Here is a 12,146-nt window from a genome sequence, read left to right on the forward strand (position 1 = left end):
AGGACCTTCTTACGGATGGTGCATAACGTCCAGTCGACAGGTTCCTCGCTAGGAGGAACACGACAAGATAGCCCCAGCATTGGGTTTTCGGAAGAAGAGGCGCGACGCCTTCACCACCCACATGACGACGCGCTCGTGGTTAGTATACAAGCAGGGGACTTCAACATCCACCGAGTATTGGTGGACAACGGGAGCTCGGCGGATATCCTTTACTACCCCACGTTCCAGCAAATGGGGATTGCTAAAGAGCGCCTGATCCCGACAAGCGCGCCCCTCGTTGGCTTTGGAGGAACCCGGGTCTATCCTTTAGGATTTGTCACGTTGGCGGTGACGGTAAGAGACTACCCGCAGCAAATAATAAAAAATGTTTCTTTTCTCGTGGTTGATTGCTCCTCAGCATATAATGCCATACTCGGACGACCCACTCTCAATGCGTGGAAGGCCATCACCTCTACCTACCATCTGATGATCAAGTTTCTCACCAAATACGAAGTTGGAGAACTGCGCGGAAATCAGGTGGCTGCGCGGGAATGTTACGTTGCCATGATGGAGATGGATGACCACGCACAGGCAATGAACATCGAGAAATAGAGAACAGGAGCAGAACCCATGGAAGAATTGGAGGAGGTACGACTGGATGATTCTAGGCCCGACCGAACCACCAGAATTGGAACCTTAGTCGACCAAACAGTTCGACATGCGCTCCTGCTATTCCTCAAAGAGAACCAAGACGTGTTTGCATGGAGCCATGACGACATGCCGGGAATAGATCCGATAATCATAGTTCACAAATTGAACGTGTCACCTTCTTTCTCTCCAGTTCGACAAAAGAAGCGTGTGTTCGCCCCCGAACGGGATAGAGCCATAGCAGAGGAAGTGCAGAAGCTACGAGAAGCAAACTTCATACGGGAGGTGTACTACCCTGATTGGCTGGCAAATGTGGTAATGGTCAAGAAATCAAACGAGAAGTGGAGAATGTGTGTTGACTTCACGGATTTAAATAGAGCATGCCCTAAAGACAGTTACCCGCTCCCGCGCATTGACACCTTAGTAGACTCCACCGCAAGACATGAACTGTTGAGCTTCATGGACGCCTTCTCAGGGTATAATCAAATTAAATTGGATAAAACTGATCAAGAGAAAACATCATTTGTGACAAGCTAGGGGCTTTTTTGCTATAAGGTGATGCCATTCGGGCTCAAGAACGCAGGAGCCACGTATCAATGATTAATGAACAAAATGTTCGCACACCAAATTAGCAGAAACGTCTAGGTTTACGTGGATGATATGTTGGTGAAAAGCGCAAAGGTGTCTGATCATCTGAGGGACCTCTAGGAGACTTTCAACACTCTTCGGACGTATAAAATGAAGCTGAATCCAAGCAAATGCGCATTCGGAGTTACTGCTAGAAAATTCTTAGGATTCATGGTGTCCCAGCGGGGCATTGAAGTCAACCTAGAGAAAGTAAAAGCGATTATGGAACTATCTCCTCCGAGGACGGTGAAAGAAGTACAAAGCTTGACAGGGAAGATAGCAGCCTTAAACAGGTTCGTATCAAGAGCGACGGACAAGTGTCTCCCTTTCATCAGAACACTAAGGAGATCTTTCAAGTGGACGGACGAATGCCAAAGGGCATTTGAAGAGTTGAAGGAATATCTCTCCGCCCCACCATTGCTTAGTCTGTCCACGCCAGGGGAGGAATTGTTCCTGTACCTTGCCGTCTCATCAGCAGCGGTAAGTGCAGCTCTCATCAGAGAGGAAGGGAAGATACAAAAGCTCGTGTACTTTATCAGTCGGGCCCTAAGAGGAGTAGAGGAAAGATACCCACGGATGGAGAAACTCGCTTTCGCTCTTGTGACTGCAGCTCAAAAACTCAAGCCCTATTTTCAAGCACATACCATAAAAGTCCTGATAGATCAGCCCTTGCGGAGAGCAATGAGCAATCCTGAAACTGCAGGACGGATGGCTTTGTGGGCTATCGAGCTGAGTGAGTACGATATCCAATACCAGCCACGAACGGCTGTGAAAGGACAGATACTGGCAGACTTCATTGCGGAATTCACTACAATTGAGGAGCAGGGGCAGAAGAGATGCCCACATGGAGAATTCATACAGATGGATCTTCCAACAAGCATGCGGGAGGAATCGGGGTCGTACTCCACACCCCAGAAGGAGATAAGATCGAATGCATGATCCGTCTGAAATTCACCACTACAAATAACGAAGCAGAGTTTGAGGCCCTAGTGGCGGGATTGGAGCTTGCAATAGCGACTAGGGCTAGGAAGGCAGTAGTCTACTCCGATTCTCAAATCGTAGCCAGTCAAGTTAATGGGAGCTATGATTGTAGGAATGAATGGATGAGAAGGTACCTCGGGGAAGTGAAAGGTCGAACGAGTGACCTCCAATTCACGATAGTTTAGATCCCAAGAGAAGAGAACCAAGAGGCGGATCGACTCGCAAAGGCTGCTTCGGCCGAACCTATGATCGCCCCAGAATAGGTATTGTCCTTCGTCCAACATTCATCGCTATTAGATAACGTTAGAATGCAGGAAGTAAGCACTAAAGACGATTGGACGGTTCCAATTATGGCGTACCTCAAAAACGGCAAGCTACCAGATAGCAAAGAAGACGCAAGGAAATTGAAGGTTATGGCTGCCCGATTCATCCTGATTAAAGACGTCCTCTACAAAAGAGGATTCTCCCGACCATACCTAAGATGCCTTGGTCGTGAGGAAGCAGACTACGTGATAAGGGAGGTTCATGAAGGAATTTGTGAGAACCACTCTGGATCAAGGTCTTTGGTGCACAAGCTACTCCGAACGGGATACTACTGGCTGACAATGCAAAAGGATGCCCATATGTACGTTAGAGCAGCGACAAGTGTCAATGGTTTGGTAATCTCATTAATTGGCCAACAGAGGAACTCACACCTATGACGGCTCCATGGCCGTTCGCACAATGGGGATTGGACATCATGGGTCCATTCCCAATAGCGGTAAGACAACTAAAGTTCTTGGTGGTTGGTATTGACTACTTCACCAAATGGGTGGAGGCAGAAGCTCTTGCTACTATCACGGAGAAAAACATTCGCAGCTTTGTATGGAGAAGTATTATTTGCAGATATGGGATTCCAAGAGTGCTCGTTTCAGACAACGGGAAGCAATTCGACGATGCATTCCGAGATTTTTGCTCTCAGCTGGGAATCAAAAATCACTACTCGTCACCCGCCCACCCATAGGCCAACGGACAAGTTGAAGTCACGAACCGGTCCCTGTTAAAGATTATCAAGACCCGGCTCGAGAGGGCAAAGGGCATATGGCCGGATGAACTACCAAGTGTTCTATGGGCGTACAGGACAACAGCAAGAATGCCAACAAGAGAGACACTGTTTCGATTGGCATATGGTACTGAGGCCCTCATACCGGCAGAAGTGGGATTAACGAGCTACCGCGTGGAAAGTTATGACGAGAGCAAGAATAATGAAACATTGCGTTTAGAACTTGACCTTGTAGATGAGGTCAGGGCAGTAGCAGCACAGAGACTGGCGCGGTACCAAGACATGATGGCAAAACACTACAACTCCAAGGTCCGGCACCGGGACTTCCAGGTGGGAGATCTGGTATTACGAAAAGTGCTTGGCGCTACGAAGGATGCATTCCTAGGAAAGCTGGGTCCTAACTGGGAAGGACCGTACAGAATTATCTCATGGCATAGGAAAGGAACGTACTACTTGGAGACGTTAGATGGAAGGAAATTGGGCCATCCGTGGAACACAGAGCACCTGAAAGAAGTACTACCAGTAGTGCACCAGGCATAGGACAATGTCTACCGCCTTATTTTCAGTTTAATTTTAAACAGTTATAGTTTTTACTTATTAGAACCCAAGTTTTCTTTTCCATTAACAATATGGTCTGTTGAACTGATATAATGAGAGGAATTTTTATTTAGAAAATATGAAATGCGCGGTGTTGAAATTCTACAAGTCCATAAAGTGGACGGATCATCCACAGGATGAAAATTCTACGAGTCCACAAAGTGGACGGATCATCCAAAGGATGAAAATTCTACGAGTCCACAAAGTGGACGGATCATCCAAAGGATGAAAATTTGACAAGCTCACAAAGTGGACGGATCATCCAAAAGGACAAAAACCTTCTATCCATACAGAGGACGGATCACCCAGAGCAGATAGAAATGCACTAAGTCCATACAGTGGATGGATCAACTTAGAGCTACATAAATAGGCCAAATAAAAAAAAGCCAAATGCAATGAAAGTGGACGGATAGTCCAAAATGTACTGAAGGGATCATGCAAAGTACAAAACGTCAGGTCCAAATATGGACGGGTTACCCAAGAGGTATAACTGATACAGTAGAGTTCAATAGTAAAAAGTCTAATACTTAGCCAAAAGAGTTAAACTAAAGACAAAAAATAAAATTGTTCCCTATCACTACAATTTCAGTCTTGAATTGTGACGGTTTCTTCAAGGCCTTCAAGCAACGGCTGGAGAGAATCAGCGATGGTAGTTTCTTCTGCGGCTTTAGCGACCCCGTCATCACCTGGAACCTCGTTGAAGAGTTCCTCCGTCCCTTCAGAGTCGACGGGGTGAGCAGGGGTTTGGGCCTCGACATCTATAGTTATTTGAGCTAAGTCTAGGTCAGGGAATGACGCCTTCACCTGACGAATGCAGTCATCGAACCCGTCGCTAAAAGAAGAACCGAGCTCCATCAGAAGTGCGTCGGAGTCATGATACTCTCTAACGGCATCAATTTTGGCTTGACGGATATTATCGTCATAAGCTTTCACCGTTTTCCTGAGCAGCTCCACCTCTTTTTCTAAGTTCTCTCGAGCCTGCTCGAAGAGCGTTAGCTTCTGCTCATGACGGACCCTCCATAATTTCAACTCGTCCAGTTCTTCAGCCGTCGCCTTTGCCTTTGCACGTACTCGTTCAAGGGCTCTCTCCTGGGCCAAGCAACGGTCTGACAAGCCCTTGGCCATTAGCATACCCTGCCACAGTCGGATAGAAATAAGTTCAAGGCAGAAAGGAACGAGACGGAGTTAAAATGATGGAATGTGCCTATGACAGACACTAACCTGAGTTAAGCTGAACAGATATGTCTCACCCATGGCCTCGGTGGCATGATTTCCAAGGTCTTCATAGTCATCGTCGGTTGTACTGGAACCAATACGACGAAGAGCGTATTGGGGGTCTTCACGAAGAAGGATAGGGGGCTTCTCTTTCACGGGGTCCGGGTTGGTCATCAGGCCCTTACCCTTGCCAATCCCAAGCTCGGGAGGCTGTTTCACCATGCCGGACCCTTGGCCAGCGGGTAGACCCGTCATAAGTTTTCGCTTTTTGACGTGACGGTCCCATCTCTCAGAGGATGGTCTTTTAGGGGCCGTTTGTGACGGATCCATCTTTGAAGCGTCGCCCCCTTGTTTCTTTTTTGCCGCTCGCTGTTTAATGGCCCGTCTCCTGGCGTCGTTCATTTCTACAAAAGAAGACGGTTAAAAAAGAGACTACATAAAGCCAGAATATCGACAAAAGGATTCCAGAACTGACATTTGCGTACACCTGCGTCGTATCGGCGGGCGACGGATGTAGGTTCAGGACCGTCATAGTACTAGTGTAACGTGTCCAATGTGACGAGCTTCGACCAGGTCCTTTCAGACAACTTAGTCTTTTGAAAAATTTTCTCCAGAAAGCCGAACTGTTCGATTGAAATAGGTGGACGATCCCTTACTGTTAAAAAAAAAAAGGTGTTAAGAGTAAACCCATAAAAACGGGTGACGGTTGATGAGTAGACGGACTCGTACCAGACGGGGGCATTATCCCCCATGTTTTAGCTACCGGCATGTAGTCATCATCACCTGGACGACACATCCAATTATCTCCTCGAAGGAAGAAGTAACGACCCTTCCAGTTACGGTTGAAGTCAGGGGTCTCAGACACTAGCCTAAGTACCGGACTCCTCGACACAAAGTTGTACATGCCCTTTGATTTTGTAATTTCGGACAAACGGTAGCAATGGAAAAATTACTCCACCGTTAACCATCTAGCTCCGTCAAACATCACATTGTACAATACCTTGACGCTCAGGAAAACCCTCCATGCGTTCGGAGATATCTAGGTGACGGCCAAACCCAGGTATTGGAGGAGACGATAGTGCAATGCACTCAAGGGAAAACGGAGACCAGCTTTTAGCATTTGCTCGTAGACCCCGACGTGTTCAAGACCGTAGCAATAGCATTTTTCTGATTTAAATGGTAGACGGATGGATATGGTGTCGGGTATTTGGTACTTTTGCCTCAGCATGTTGAAGTGCGCTGGCTTGATGGTTGACACAAAGTCATTCACCTTCCACAGAGGGAGCAGGACGAACTCCCTGAAGCTGTCAGGACCTATGACAGATTGGACAGGTGGGTCGATACCATCTAGGTTGTCGGTCGAGTCATACTCTGACCCGTCCCCATCCTGCCCTTCATCTTTCTCATGGGAAGGAGAGCTAGCTGACGGTTCCCTCTCCCCGCTGGAGGTGTCTTGGTCTACTTGACTTGATGGGAACACCTCTTCGTAACCCGCTCCCTCACGGGCATAAGACTGACTACTTGACGCCTCACTAGACATCTGATAGCTACATATGACGGGTAAAGGATTCCTAAGGCTCTAGATTTGTACCGACGATGGGACCAACAAGAAAAAAAGGAACAAAACATTATATAAGAATAACTTACAAGCAGACGGCGAGAAAAACACGACGGAGAAATTATCAGCAAGTTGTATCTCGGTTCCCCAAAGGAGACGGTTACTCTTTGAAAAAGGTTGACAGTTGCGCTCTAAACAGCAGAAAATTTTCTAAAAAGTGTAAAAGTGAATACGGTGGGTGGTATATATAGAGGGAACAGCGCGGTAAATGAAAGGACGCCTCGATTCCAGCAAACAACCATTGAAATCCCCCACGTGTCCCTGAGCATTTATGACAGCATTCCAGCCTATCCGTCAGAAACTCTAACCGTCATTCCATGAAACCGCTTGGGAGAGATGACGGTATCATGGAATGAGGGGGCAACTGATAGGGGATAAAACCAACATGATGGTACCACCACGTATGGTTGAAATTGTTACGATAGGGTGACGGGTTATATGACCAAAGTGGACAGATGCGCAGTGGACGGACGAGTAGGATACATGCGTATAATTTCTCCCGTCGTTCTCCGAGCTACCTCAAATCACGCTATATGATTGGGGCTAACGTGGCCTTGATTGTAATTCACGCCAACGTATATATGAAGAATTCTTGGAAGTATAAAAAGGGAAAAAGTTTTAATCATAAAAGGAAAGAACTTGGTAATCAAGGGATGGAAGTCAACTCCACGCCTCTATAAATACATCAAAACTCCCATAACTCGAGGTACGCACAATTGACTCAACTCTAGCACTCTAGGGTTGTTGAAAGAAATTCTAACTTGACTTTCAGAGAGTTTTTGGCCGGCACCACACCGGTGCTCTCTTTTAGGGCTCTTTGTTTTCTCTTTGCAGGTGTTGACTCGAGTTGGAGAGTGCTTGCAACTTATTGGTGATTTTTTCGACATCATCAATATATATATATATATATATATATATATATATATATATATATATATTAAAAATAGGACAAATTTTAGTTACAAAATTTGTTATAGTCTTAAGCTATAACTTTATTTAATATCTTTTTTTATTGAAGATGAATTTTAACAAATCCACTATTGGATTACATTTTCTTTTTATATCTTTCATACTTTCAAAATTTTTAGAAAATTAAAAATAAATAGCTATGTCATCAATAAATTGTTTAACTTGCAAGTTTTTGCAATTTAAAATTATACATATAATATAAGTTTATAGATCATACAGTAAATAATATCCAATTGATATAAAATTTGACATATGTATTAAGAGTGTAAAGAATATAACTAAACTTTGTCCTTAAAAATACAAGTTGGAATTACCAAATAAGTTAAGCAAGGGAGAATTTATAGGAAAGGTAAGAGTTGAATAATTTAAAAGAAAGCCAAGCGTGATTGGTGTTGGAAATAAAGGAAAGATAATACCTGAATTTTTTTAGAAATTACACAATTTGATTTTACCAAAAAGAGGTGGCAGAGATGAGGCGTGGACCAAGTCACTGTCTTGAGACAAATCGTGCTGTCTATGGTAAATCCGATATAGTTAGACAAATAGTTTCCGCACGTTGTCCCCAGGATACAATAGCCCAGCCACCTTTGCTGATTATCCTTGCGAGCCTACACTGCTCGTAAGATATAAGCTCTCTATAGTACTTTTTTTTCTCAGAAAAATTTTGTAAAAGATAAAATGTTTTTTTGTGAGTAGTAAGAAGCAAAAGATGGTAAGTATTTAAGGAAAAAAAAATGTTTTTGAAAAGTTTGCAGCTTTGTAATTCAAAAACAAAAGTGTATCTGAAACTTTTATTTCTTTCTATATATATATAGCCAGACATATTGCTTATCCTTAGCCAAAAAATAAAAACGTTTACTATCTTTAAAACTTTAAATGGTTATAAAAATATTGAAATCAATGCCTGATTCAATATCTTTCTTTATATATATATATATATATATATATATATATAAACAAGTCAAAACTTTTTTTCTCCAAAGTTTGTACGTTGAGGTAAGTTAATAGACAAAACAAGTTTGTCTTTTAGTGTCAAGATGCCATAAAAACAAAATAACAGCCCCTACATGGCTGTCTTTAAATACCAAGTAATAATTTCCTTTAAAATTTTGGCTATACACAATAATTACAACCAAGAATGGAAAGTACTATATAATGCTATAACCCATCAACAGTAATTTACATAAATATATAATTGTATAATTTCTGATACTTTCTATCTATAACGTTCTATTAAATATATTAAAAGAAACGTTTTAAAGAAAAAATTTATAAAAGAAAGTATACTAAAAGCTGACAATATATGGTATTAAAATTCACATTAATTTTTAAAAAAATTTTAATTAAAACCATTGATAATAACTATTCAAATTTTGAATTATACTTGAATTTTCAAAATTTAGCAATTAACGTATCTGACATTAAGGGATAATTGATTTCCTCAATTCACATAAATGAGTATTAAAATAAATATGATATTTTTTTATAAAAATATCCAACAATTGGAAAGTTAAAAATATATTGATTCTATTAAAAAGTTGACGATACAAATCAATTCCGTGTATATATATAAATTGAGTTGAAAATGTAAATTGAAATAGCCAAATTAGTAAGGGTTTGTTTACAAGAAAGGCAATGGAGGCATGATTGGCAAAGTAAATATTTGATTGATTGTATATATATATATATATATATATATATATGAATGATTCGGGAATTAATTTTTATCAAGTCAACTTTTTAATAGAATCAATAAATTTTTAACTTGCCAATCACGCTTGGCTTTCCTTCAAAATACAAACCCTACTTTTCCTATATATAAATTCTCCCCTGCTTAACTTACTTGGTAATTCCAACTTATATTTTTAACTCAAAAGCAAAGGTTCAATGGCTGGCGAAGCTCTCATCATCCTTCTTCTCTTGTTCATTACAGGTAACTGATTGATATGCCCTTCTCTTTTCTTTTGATAGATGATAGTATATTACAAAAGGACAAAACTTACATACAGTACCTTAGGTGCTGTTTGTTAGGTTCCCCTCTTAAGATTCTGCCATGTGGCTACTTAACTTAAAAAATACATTTTCATTAATGAGAAAAAAGCCATATGGCAGAATTTTAAAAGAGGGACCTAAGGAACAGCACCTAAGTACTGTACCTAAGCCTTGCTCATTACAAAAATATCACAGATATGTGCAAATTTTAATGCACCTTAATATTGATAATCATGAGGAGAAGCAAAGAAGGTAGAGGTATAAGTTAACATGTGAATTATTGTTTCCATCATGAACCTTAAACGTGAGAATGACAATATATTGACTTTATCAAGATCTCACTGTCTAAGAGGTTTAGGCAAATTGGCAAAGTGATATCAACTTATCACGTATAAAGTTCTTGAACGTATCAAGTTCAATAATCCTTGCGCCCATGTTTTATTTTATTGACTAATAGTGTGGCAGTTAAAGTATGGGGTGATGTTTTAATGTTTTAACAACGAAAGAAGCATGGGGTGATGAGTAAAGTAGTAACTTTCACACATATTCCATGCACATTATTTATTTCTTGTTTTAGTTGTGGATATCAATAAGAGATGTGTACATCATACATTAAATTTAAAACAATATTTTTCAAAAGTAATATATACTATCTAAGTTTGAAACAATATTTTTCAGGTGGACAGTCTACGGTAACCTTCAACTACGAGAACCGATGCACTGAGTCCATATGGCTTGGTGCCACCCCATCAATTGGTGATAGTGATCCTGAGTTCACTTCAGGAACTTCAAAAACACTCCAAATGCCTGATCAATGGAAGGGTTTCATTTGGGGGAGGACCAAGTGCAGCCTCAATACCTCAAATTATTTTTCATGTGAAACTGGAGATTGTGGTGGCAACAAAATTTGCCAATGGCCAGTACCCAATTCCCCAGTGACCATACTTAATTTCACTATTAACCAACCAGTACAAACCAATCCCCTTGTGGTCTCCTATGAACTGAACTTGAACCATGGGCATAACGTGCCAGTCCGGATCCAACCCGTTGGTGGGTCTCTAGTTGGTGGTACTGGACCATGCCCTGTGGTGGATTGTGCTCAAGATTTTAGCAATGTGTGCCCGCCTAACTTAGTGGCCAAGGGCAAGGATGGTCGCTATGTTGGTTGTCTTAGTGCTTGTGATGCTTTAAAGGATCCAAAACATTGTTGCTTTGGAAATTTTGCTAGTCCACAGACTTGCCAGCCTAATGAGTACTCAAGCATCTTCAAAAAAGCATGTGGTCTAGCCCACACTTATCCTGGTGATAATCAACCTCCAATTTATAGTTGCAGTGGGGCAGCGAGTTTCAGTATCACCTTTTGTCCCGCATAAATTAGCCATGTTTGAATTTTTTTTTTTTTTGGGGGGGTCTTTTAATTTGATAGAATAGAACCATGCGACTGTTTTGTATCTTGATTCTTGAGTCTTGACAAAGTAAAAAATTCTTGAAAAGGAATATTGGGTAGATTCAAATGTTACAATGGTGTGATGAATTGTGCAATTTCTATACTTCTAATGAGATGAATGATGTCATATTCATGTGAATGAGAAATAGTATTGAAATATTTTTAAACTTTACAACTTGTTCTTATTGGGAAGTATCGTTGGACGCATGACCAAAGACCCCCAAAGAAAATGCTAGGTCAAATGCATGTGTATCCCTAAAATGAATACAATTGACAATATTTTAACCATATATGAAAGCACCACTTGATTATTTAAGGATTAAATCAAGAAAACCACAATTTAATAAATTACCTTATTATTCAAATGAAATTTGAATTACATTGTCTTACAAAAAAAATTACAATACTATGACTCTTAGTTTCGTTATAACAAAAAGTGAAAACTAATTTAGTCCGAAGGAATGTGTTAGCTAAAGGTGTTTGTGAACATTGTAAGCAACTTCCCCAGAATGTGATTCATGCATTATGACTTTCGGCTGTATGGGACTTTGATCCAACATGTAGCTTCGCCAAGTTAACCACTTCTCCAATTTTTTTTATACAAGATAGAATTCTACTCTAACATAATCTAAGTGTATACGTGTGTGAGTCTCCCTTCTAGAGACTTGAACCCCGACCCTTGCTCCCCACACCCCTACAAACACTTATACTTGTGGAGTGACCATCGCACCAAGGGTGTACGGTGGTCACTTCTCCAAGTTTTTAGATTTGATGCCACACATAAATACATAATTGAGGAAAAAAAAAAATCTGGATGTTTTTGCAATTGGTTTTTGTAGAGATAGACTTCGGGTAAAAGACAAACCCTTTCCAATATTAACGATGTGATCCCAATGGCCAAGCAAATCCTCTCTGATTTTATTTGGGCCATCCCAGTAAACCGTTCTCCTCCCACTGCCTTAAATACAGATCAGATTTGTTGGTCTCCTTCGATAAACCCTTTAGTCAAAGTTTTTTTTTTTTTTTTTTTT

General features: G+C 41.1%; 1 protein-coding gene across 1 annotated transcript; it reads left to right on the plus strand.

Annotated features, from left to right (window-relative positions):
- Positions 1–9,563: 9,563 nt before the first annotated feature.
- On the plus strand, positions 9,564–11,041 carry LOC142608680 (thaumatin-like protein 1). The gene is made up of 2 exons (XM_075780375.1): positions 9,564–9,609; positions 10,347–11,041. The coding sequence occupies exons 1-2, from the start codon at positions 9,564–9,566 to the stop codon at positions 11,039–11,041; spliced, it is 741 nt and encodes a 246-aa protein (XP_075636490.1).
- Positions 11,042–12,146: the final 1,105 nt, after the last annotated feature.

The sequence above is a fragment of the Castanea sativa genome, chromosome 9 (assembly GCF_040712315.1).
Source record: "Castanea sativa cultivar Marrone di Chiusa Pesio chromosome 9, ASM4071231v1".
Lineage (NCBI taxonomy): Eukaryota > Viridiplantae > Streptophyta > Magnoliopsida > Fagales > Fagaceae > Castanea > Castanea sativa.

Bases quoted from the DNA above. Each gene is read 5' to 3' on its own strand.
- LOC142608680 (XM_075780375.1), top strand. From the start codon at position 9,564: ATGGCTGGCGAAGCTCTCATCATCCTTCTTCTCTTGTTCATTACAG. The intron at 9,610-10,346 runs GTAACTGATTGA...AATATTTTTCAG, and splicing joins TCTTCTCTTGTTCATTACAG to GTGGACAGTCTACGGTAACC.